The 10,614-nt window shown below is 36.5% G+C and overlaps 1 protein-coding gene across 4 annotated transcripts in view; it reads right to left on the bottom strand.

Annotated features, from left to right (window-relative positions):
• Positions 1–545: 545 nt before the first annotated feature.
• Ednrb (endothelin receptor type B) overlaps positions 546–10,614 on the bottom strand; it is a 29,287-nt gene continuing 19,218 nt past the window's right edge. Inside the window, exons 3-9 of one of the 4 annotated variants that reach the window (XM_074043171.1) lie at positions 8,356–8,468; positions 8,017–8,221; positions 6,375–6,599; positions 5,950–6,083; positions 5,740–5,799; positions 5,313–5,421; positions 546–4,300 (exon numbers count right to left, since the gene is read on the bottom strand). In XM_074043171.1, coding sequence (XP_073899272.1) covers positions 4,166–4,300; positions 5,313–5,421; positions 5,740–5,799; positions 5,950–6,083; positions 6,375–6,599; positions 8,017–8,221; positions 8,356–8,468 — 981 coding nt within the window. In that variant the 3' untranslated portion in view covers positions 546–4,165. The remainder of the gene's footprint in view (positions 4,301–5,312; positions 5,422–5,739; positions 5,800–5,949; positions 6,084–6,374; positions 6,600–8,016; positions 8,222–8,355; positions 8,469–10,614) is intronic. The other 3 variants (XM_074043173.1, XM_074043172.1, XM_074043174.1) reach the window with 3 other exon arrangements.

Raw genomic sequence — 10,614 nt, 5'->3', positions numbered from 1 at the left:
GTGCAACCTCTCCAGAATGTAATCTATCCGATCTAGAAGTTATACGGGGCAGTTATAGATATTCGGCTTTGATTGGTTAGACTTTTGATCAAATCTGTACTTTTTGGCTTCACTTCAGTTCCTTTTCTTCAAAAGTAACTGCTGCCTTCAGTTCCTGAGTATATCCTGCATTGTGAAATATGTCAGCCTTCCTCACTGGTGGACTTTAGTAGAGAAAGCAGAACCTGTATAAGTTGCCCTTCTTCTATCTCATTTTCATCTTTTATAATTTTGGTAACATTTTTAATTGGTTGACACTGTCTCCTATCTCTGTTCTTTTGGTTTCATGCCTTTTCATTTATTTACTTTATGCCATATTAGTGGACTTTAGCAGGAGTATGAAAAAGTGTTTAATTCACGATAATTATAGCAGTTTAGTCCTTTACTGTTAAAGTGACATGATATATGACATGTATATGATCTATGTACTGAATAGATGAGGAAAAATAGGTATATTGTCATATCACACACACACACACACACACACACCATATGATACAAACTGCTCTGGATCATATATATTTTATTTTATTTTTGAATTAGCATACATTAATAATGACGAGGTTTTATTGTGATAATTCCATACATGTATGCAGTGCACTTTGAACAAGTTCACCCCTTCCACTGGGCATTTTTTTATGTTGCTAGTTTAAGGGGCTTTTCTATTCCCTTGTTACTTGATTCTCAGCCCACTCCTATGCTCTTGCAGTCCTTGACTTTCATGGCAGACACTGGTCTTCCTTGTTCCTTTCAGCCTCTTCCAAATTTCTCTGTCCATTCCTCTTGCCTTTGCAATCCCCAATAATTTAGTCTCTCTCTTTTCTATTCTTTCTAATTTTTCTTTCAGCATTATTCTTGGCCGTTTTTGGATTGGGAATATTTAATGTGCATAGGGAGGTGTCTTGGGGATGGGACTCAAGTACAAGCAAGAATTTATTTATTTTTTTCATGTACACCTTATACCCATAGTCCGAAGGTAAACTTGTATAATATTTTTAGTATATTTGAGTTTTGACTGTGATCTGTCACATGTGGTCAAGTATGGAATTTTCTACTTGTCAGTGCGTAAAAACTTTTGGATTTTGGAGCATGTCAGATTTCAGATTTTCTGGTTAGAGATGCTCAACTTAATTTTTTTTTTTTTTTTGGAGGTACCAAGGTTTAAACTTAGGCCCACATGTTTACTAGGAAAGCACTCTACCACTTGAGCCACACCTCCAGTTTACCAACCTATAATAATTTCATTCTGTTTTGCACATAGTAAACACTAAGAAGCAGCTTGTGAAATGAAATGAGGAAGTCCCAAATCTCATTTCAACCTTCTATCTTTGATATGGTACAATAATGATTCAAGAGTGAAAGGCTCCAAATGCAGGCAACCAGAGAAAGAAAGACATAGAGGCTGTTGGGAACAACCAGCCAGTTACTCAACGTTGGAAAGTACAGCACTGTGTGTATCTGGCTGCTCACATAATGAAACATAACCTCCACCAGAAGCGTGGCATTGTAATTCAACAACTTTCATATTTCCTTGATAATTATACATTTAACATAAATAATGTCCACTTATAGCATCTGTATTTCCTTTAAATACTTAATCAGTTGGTAAGTAATGAATTAGTGTTTGCACAGTGAAAAGTAAGCTGAATTTTTGAAAACGATTTAAATTTTTACTGGTTTACATAAAAAATCAGCAACCACAGTAGCTGCCACTTTAAGTGACCACACAAAGACAAAATATATAATTATTTTACATGGTTATATCACAGTTTTTTTAAAGTTAGCTACACAGACTCATGTTTTACTATAAATGGTATTCCTTTGGCCATATGTGAGCTGTCAATACTGAAATGTGTTTGAGCATATGCCCATTTTAGCAATGGATAATAAAGAAGAAAATAGGTTAAGATCACTTATAAATCTTTTGAGCTGTGACATTCTTGTTACAATTTTTATTTGTTGCTATACTAAACAATTCTAAATACTGAAAAATGTGTTTTAAAGTTAGACGATAGCACCTTTCATCTTGGTTTTAATTATGCAAAGAAATCATGTTTGTTTCTTACCACCCTTTAGCCACATGTTAAAATTCTGAATCAAACCTTTTTAGCATTTCATAAGCACATATGAATTATTCAAAATAATGGGCGTCATTGTGACGTTTTCATACATTCATACAATGTGCTCTGATCAGATATGGTGCAGGAATACTCTTTGCAGTTTAAAAATCTGGCAAGGCAATTACAGCTCATGATTCTGACATGGAGCAGGAAAGAGTAATGGGATATAAATGAGGAGGATATTAGGATGTAAAAACTCAGTACATGGTGGTACAAATGACCTAAAACTCAGTAGGAATAAGAATATATGCACAAACTATGAAAATGTTAGTGACCCAAAGTTAACTTAAAATTGAAAGTCTGAAATATCTTTTACAATGACAGGCGTCTGAAAAGATGGGAAGAAATTAATAAACAAGAACTGTGGGAGACTCGTAAACAGAATCCATGTGGCATGTGAATTAATTATTGCCCTTGCTTTTAGACCACATTACTGCATTTCAGTTTATTGTACGGTTACATTGGATTCTGGCAGAAAACAACATTCCTAGCTTATTTTCAACATGTGGCCTGACTTACAAAAGAAAAAAATATTGGAAATTCTGATATATTTTAAGACAGAGTTAAAGCTCTTGGGCCCAATTTGTTCTTAAAGTCACTCTGAGAACACTGAGCTGTGTTTAGCTGGAACAGAATCAGGACCTTTCCCATTGATGGGACAGGGCAATGACGAACACCAGGCTAAGAATGGGAATCCATCCCCATGGGTTTCCTCCCACCCCACCTCGTTTCCTCTCTTCCATTTTCCCTTGCACATACTTTCACACACTTCTCATCCGGAGTTAACCTAAGGCACTTTGCTGAGGAGCTTAAAAAATTAGGCAAGAATGCATAAAGTGGAGAGATTTTTGCAGTCCCCAAGAGCAGTTTGGCTTCTAAGTGATAGAAAGCACCATGCCAAGTATACCTTTCTATTGGTTATTTACAAAAATATTAGAATTAGTAATAAACCTCATACATAACTGTTAAATTCACTAATTTGTGTGATATTAAGTATTTTCACTCTAAAATTATGCTAGAGACCATTTTAAGTACAACATGGGCAAGAGGGGATACTCCTCGCTCCTTTGTCATGTGGACATTGCACCAGGCAATTCACATTCTGTCCGTTATGGGGTCACTGGCATCTCTCAGTCATAGAGCTATGAACACTGGGGCCTGCCCTTCATTTAGTCATCTACATGTAACTAAGTATTTACAGATGACAGAAATAAACAAATGGAATTTAAACTACAATAGTGAAGGAATAATATTGTGAGCATTCTAAAAAACTATAGGTAGTATTTTCTTTATAGAGCACGTGAATGGGAGATTTTAAAGAAGTTTTTTGTGAAAGCAATTCAAACCTCTTTTGCTCTTTGGGTCTTTTGATCTTAATCTGATCACTCTAAAGAACGCGATGATGTTTGAAGACTTAGCCTGATCTCTCTTTCTAATACTCCCTCTTGATCATTTTAATGTTTTTAATATCCAAAAAAGTCCCTTGGCTAACTGCTTTCACATTTTGCATCTAATTACAGTTTGACCAGTAATGAATAGTGTGATACTATTCTAAAAGAAAGTTGCTAGTAAAGGATTTTTAAAATTTCAGAGTGAGTAATTGAAACTTCATTTAAAAATTCTGTGTTGTGACCTATTCTCCTTTTATTCAGAGTCACATACTTAATAACTCTAACAGAAATTCGGAGACAGCTGTTTTTTTAAATGTAAATGGCTTATGAATATACTAGAAGCTATTAAGAGCTATGTTGAAGTGCTAACTGCGATAAAAAATTAAGTGCTTTCACAATGAGGCTTTCTTAATTCTCACTGCTTTTCTTCTCATGTTGTACACAGCTCATAAAACATAAGGTGTAACTCTGAGTGTTAAAAGTAATCCCTCTTGCATTTTCACATGGTTTTGTGCAAACATACAGCCTTTTGATCTGTTTGGGAAAATGTTTCATTTTGTTTTAATGACTTCTGTCCAAAATAAAGAAAATGAGATGAAGTGAATGTTTCTTCTTTCAAGATGAGCTGGATTTATTACTGGAACGGAAGTTGTCATATCCCTGATCATTAGGTTTGAACTTTAAGCATGACTGCTTTTCCTCCAAGGACTGTTTTTCTTCAAATGACTGGCACCAGCAGCATAGGCATGACTGCACAAAACAAAGCAACTTGTTATGTGTTATACGAGCCTCACAGTTACCACTTGTCCTGCTCTCAGGGCTCTGACTTTCTTTGTGGGATTGAGAGTTCTTGGGCTCTATCTTTCCTTGATCTCTTATTTCCCCTCTTAAAAAGATAAATGTTATCACTGAACAAAATATATACAAGAAAAAACTATATAATTAAGATTCATCACAAACAGAAAGCCACTCTTATTTATTGATATTTCCTCTCTTTTTTTTCATTGTTGTACTGAGGGCACATTGTGACACTTACAAAAGTTCTTATAATATATCATGGTTAAATTCGCCCCCTCCGTCATTCTTCTATATCTCCCCTCCCCACCGAGTTGGTTACTCCTAATAGGTGACAAATGTAGGATATAAAACTTTTTCCCTCTCAAGCAGAAATATTACCACATACATGCCTACATATATATGCATGTGTTTATGGGTGCATGTATAATTAGTTTTTATCTTATTATGTGGTATCTGTCAGACATCAATGTCATTTTTTTGGCAGTAGTGGGAATTGAACTCAGGATTTCGCACTTGCTAGGCAAGTGCTCTACCATTTGAGCCACATCCCCAGTCCTTTTTGCTTTTAGTTTGTTTTTCAGATAGGGTCTCTCGCTTTTTCCCAGTCGGCCTCAAACCAAGATCTTCTTATCTTTAATTTCTGAGTGGCTGGGATTATAGATACAAGCCACCATGCCCAGTCTTAATACATGAAATTTTTATTAATTTCTTGAGGAATTCTTTGACTGTAACTGGTTGACTAAAGCAACAGGGGGTGGCTGGCTAGAATCTTAGGCAAAAATCCACTGTAGTGATTTATGAGCAGAAGTCATATTTTATATCATCCAGGATGTAATTAATGCAGGGAAAATTGAAACAGAATTTACTAAATTCCTCTGGATAGATAGACATATCAGTCGTTTTCAATGGTTCTAGTCAATGTTATATTACAAAAAAAGCTTTTTATTTTGGAATATTCACTTACCTTAAAGCAGTTTTTGAATCTTTTGCTCACCAAATATAGAGCGATTGGATTTATGCAGGAATTCAAGGAGGACATGTTGATGCCAATGTAGTCCAATACCAACAAAAAGCTGCAAAACCCCAAAAAATTCAAATGTGTCTATCAAAAATATGTTGCTTTGAGTGTGCATTCATTGCAGATTTTATGTTTTTGTGAAGAAGAATGATTACCCATATCCAGTGGTTCTGATTTCATGGTTAATTTACCAGTAATAATCTCAGTCTGTCTCTGTCTCATCATTTCCACTGCTCTTCCCCTTGTTTCCCTCCCACGTCCAACTCTCCCTTTTAAAATAAAATCTCATCTCAAAATGGGGAGGCTAGCTGAAAAGAAAGGATTTCTAAGTGCAAGGGAAGGTCAGGTCTGTATTGTCAGTGTTGTCACTCACTCATCATTTTGACAACTCTGCCTCTGTGTTCCCATGGTTCCTTGGGTCCCCCTTATTCTCCTGAAAAACAGGAATGAAGGTAAAATTGGGAGTCTTAATTGCTCCCCAAGGATTAGAAAAGTGGTGCTCTCTCTGCCTATGAAGGGGATTGATGGAAACACTCCCAAATGACACGTAATTACAAAATGATTTTGATTCTACCTTTCTTACCTCAAAAGTTCACATCGGTTGGGATCGTTCTGATCATAAAGTGTGAGTTTCAAAATCCTGCTGAGGTGCAGGGGAAGCCAACACAGGGCGAACACAAGGACCAGACAAAACACTGTTTTGGCCACTTCTCGTCTCTGAAATAAAACCATAGTCAGATCCTTATATTTATAGCACATGCCCTTCCCAAACAGAATGCATAATGTTATTTACAGAAATCAGGGACATTTGTAAAGACTCAGAACACTGAGCTTTCAATCGAGCAGTTAATATGAATTAGAACTAAATTAGTTCTAATCTATAAAAAGTTCTCTCTAGATCCTTTCAGATGATAGAGAATAACTCTAAATAGATAATCTGAAATATTCTTTATGACTCAAAAATACCAGAAAGTAAAAAATGGAAATGTGCTCTGATGAATAATTTACTTTGTTATCATCATCACAATTTTCATCATAATCATAGTCATGATCCCCAGTCGTCAGGTCTTTGCATCTTCTTACTTGCTTTAAGTGGTCATTTAAAGCAATCTGCATGCCGCTCTTCTTTCTCAACATTTCACAGGTCATCAGGGTATAAAAAACGGCAGTGATGACCAGGGGCGAGCAGAAGTAGAACCCGAACAGCCACCAATCTTTAGCTTTCTTGTAGAACTATGGGGAAGAGAGAATTTTTATGGTTAATACTGTTTTATAAAAAATCTTATGTTCCAAGTGTTAAACTTAAAAAAAAAAATTCATCAAGGAGCAACCATCTTCTGACATAGATCCATTTGATAAATACTGCAGAGGATCTCTCAGGCCACATCTACTGGACAAAAAATTAAATACATACATTAAATGAAACAAACTTTCCAAAAAGTATTTCAGTCCTTTGGGAAAGGGTAGTATAATTATGCTCAAGATTTTAGCAGTTGGGCAAAATTTGAACTGTTTGGTGATTCAATGTTTCATCTTCACATAAGCAAGTTATCTGTAGGGTATTCTTTGTTTTAAATATCATGTCTGAATATGTAAGATATCGTAGTGTCCAGGCGATGTTTTCACTTTTTACTAAGTGTATGCAATGGGAAAAAATATGAAAAGGTTTGTATTAACTATTTAGGTTAGTAGCATATAAATATAAGTTCAATTAAAAAACCAAAGTGCTTATGGATTACGCCTCTTCTCTTACTCCTTTTCTTCCCTGTCACCTTTAAAAAAAAATGTTGCTCCAGGAATGTCTGTGATGGAGAAGAATTTATGTAACCCAGTGGCACCTCACATAAGTGACGATCTCATTCTTAATTTCACATTAATGTCCTTTTGTATTCTTTTACTTACTATGATGCACACTTTTTGTGAAGCTTATTTGTTTTATGCAATATTGGAGATTGAACCAAGGGCCTAGCACTTGTTTGGCAAGCACTCTATCACTTGAGCTATAGCTCCAGACCTCATGAAGTTTCATTCAGTCTTCTTTCATATAAAATAGAAAATAATCTTTGGGGATAGTCCAGCCGCCTTTGCATTGACTTCTCTTAATCTATTCTGTTGAGAACAGCCTTTGACATAGGATCTATCTTTTGGAGACTAGTGTCATCATTCTTTTCTCATTTACTGATCAAACATTCTTTAATAAATGACCCAGGTAATACAATATTTTCGAAGGCAGGTTTCACATTAACATCAAAGATGAAGGGGGATAGGCTTGATATTCAGAATCCTCTCATACCAGTGGCTTCCACTGAACCATTAGCTGAACCACCCACTCCTTCTTTGACTGCTGGGTTGTCTTATGCAGAGTGTATAGTAGTGGTCAGTCCTTTGGGGACTTTGAGTAAAAAAGCTAAAAATTCACATCAATTCTCATGTAACTTAGTTTATCTGTGTCCCTGAGATCCAGAGGGTTCTTAGAGAAGTTCTAATCTTAATTCTTGCAGCTTGGGTCATTAGTCTTGAGATCTACACTCTTACTTTACGTTAAGGACATGCATAAATCAACAACCTTCCAAGGGGAGAACAGGGAAGAGTAGCCAAATATTTATAAGGAAAGAACAGAAAAGGAAAAATAAAAGGCAAATTTATTTACCTGCATAAAGGCTGTTTTTTGAACTGGATGAAGCAAGCAAATTCGTAAAGACTTTCCTTTGTAGTCCATTGAAATCATATCAAAAGCTAAGGCTTCAGGGACAGCCAGGACCACAGAGATCACCCAAATTAAAACAATTTCTACTGCTGTCCACTTTGGAACCCCAATTCCTTTAATCCGACTCCAAGAAGCAACAGCTCGATATCTGAAGATGAAAAAAGAATTGTTTCTTAACCTGGTAGAGCCTAGTTTTATTGATTACATAGTTTATCTTTGATGTAACATAGCAAAGAGTAGTATAGTGTTTAGGATCTCCTTGGCTTAGAAATAAATTCTTACCTGTCAATACTCAGAGCACATAGACTCAGCACAGTGATCCCCACAGAGGCTTTCTGTATGAAAGGCACCAGCTTACACATCTCAACTCCAAATGGCCAGTCTTCTGCGAGCAGCTACATTGAGGTGACATGAAGAGCTGTTAGGGAAACTTTCAGAAAGCATTCTCTGAACTGAACTAATTAGGACAGAGTAAGGTGTTGTCATGGACAACACCCTTGAAAAACACAAGTGTTCAAATTATGGAACAGGAGAGTGTGTTGGGAATAATAAAAATGCAGCCAGTTTATGAGAATTCATGACATATATACCATAGCTTAGTCAGCATCTCCTCTTCATGGCCAGCTGGGGCCAGCTGCATATGTTCCCCTTAGAAAATTAAACCTACATAGAGTCATACAGTCCTTACACTCAATGCTCAGGTCATGCCAAATCAAAACGTTGGCTAATTGAAAATAGGTGACAAACATTCCTTAGTGAAGGAGACTAGACTATTCCTATGGACAGTACTCAATGAGGAACAGCATGTGTGTTCTTATACTTGTCCTCTAGTGTAGCCAATTTACTTAACAGTAACTCAACCAGAGTAGTCACACTGCTCCTTGAACACGTCAGGCACATTTTTCTATAGTACACTTGCTCTAGGTCTTTTCTTACCCTGAAAGGCTCTTTCCCCACAGACCAACTTGGCTAACTCCCTCACATCCTTTGTTTTGCTGAAATCTCTTTCCAATGTGACCTGCTCTGATCACACTATTAAACACATTAACTGGCTAGTTCTCCCTATCTCCCTTACCCTACTCCACTTTCTTTTTTATCCATAGCACTTACCAACTCTCACCACTTATAATATTTACTTATTTGGTTGCTTATTTTTTTGCTGTCTGACTCCCTAGACTGAATATGAATTCAGTAATTGCCAAGAATAGTGTTTGACACATAGCAAACGTTTAATAAATAGTCATGCCTCTAAAATGTGTAGACACCAGCAATACAATAAGCAAAAGGACATAGTTCTTGTTATCTGGCTGAAGATTAATGCAACCACCCATGATTATATGTGGTTATTTTCTTTCCTAGGACAATTGGGTTGTCTAATGAATGAATGAATGATAAATGAATCACTTTAGGTAAACAACTGTATCTAATGTTCATGAGATTTTGAACACAAAGGAAAATATTTCAAATATATGGGTTTTTGTTAAAAAGTTTTAAAAATTATGTTCCAAAAGTGAAAACTATTTTGAAGCACAATTGGGTAATTTCTGGCCTTTCACTACTAGTAAAGACTCAACTGAATTTGTCAAGCTGGGCTGATTGTTCTACAATGGTACCAAAAGCTAAAATGTGTCTCTCATTATGAATATGATTTAAAGACTGAACACAGGGCCAATTTCATTTCTAAATTAGATGTGAACACATGGGACAAATGTTGGCAGACTTGCCACATGTGTGCTTTTTTTTTAATTGGCAATACTGGGGTTTGAACTCAGGGCCTCAAGTTTCCTAGGCAGGTGCACTACCACTTGAGCCACTCTGCTAGCCCTGTTTTTGTGTTGGGTGTTTTTTGAGATAGTGTTTGTAAAACTATTTGCCTGGGCTGCTTCCTGAGTAGCTAGGATTACAGGCATGAGCCACTGACACCCAGAACATATGTGCTTAATGTAGGGATCTGAAACCCAACAGGGCCCAACAGGTTACCAGAGAGTAAAGGGAGTCAGGGGCAAGCAAGTCATTCATGTCAGGAAGATAGTAACCCATACACATAAGCCTTCATATTACTTTATCAAAATGGACCTGCTCAGGGAAGATGCAAAATCATGATTCAGAAGACAAACAAATCTAAGTCTATCATCCTCAATAAGGAATAAGAGAAAGATAAATAAATTTGAATGTTCTTAATTCACCAATGGCCTCACACCACAAGCTCTTCAACCAGAGCTCCCATTATGGGAATGTACAGCAGGACTAAAATGATCCAGGAAGCAGGGTGGGGAGATGACTAGAATAGTCTCTTCCTTCCGTACCTAATTTGGCTGAGGTACTGCTGATCCACAGGCTAGGAAATATGCACTTTACCAGTTCGCCACGGAGGACTGAATGTGATTGGGCCACCAGCTCGAGTAATTTCTACTTCTTATTTACTTCATTGGACAAACAATATTCCTTTATATTTGTTTGCCTTTATTTTTGCAACCCTTTGGGCTGACATTCAGTCTCTTATGAACATTTTGCAAATAGGTGAAGAACCCCAAATGGTCT

Source organism: Castor canadensis, chromosome 10, assembly GCF_047511655.1.
Source record: "Castor canadensis chromosome 10, mCasCan1.hap1v2, whole genome shotgun sequence".
Lineage (NCBI taxonomy): Eukaryota > Metazoa > Chordata > Mammalia > Rodentia > Castoridae > Castor > Castor canadensis.
This window is presented reverse-complemented; position numbering and strand designations above follow the sequence as displayed.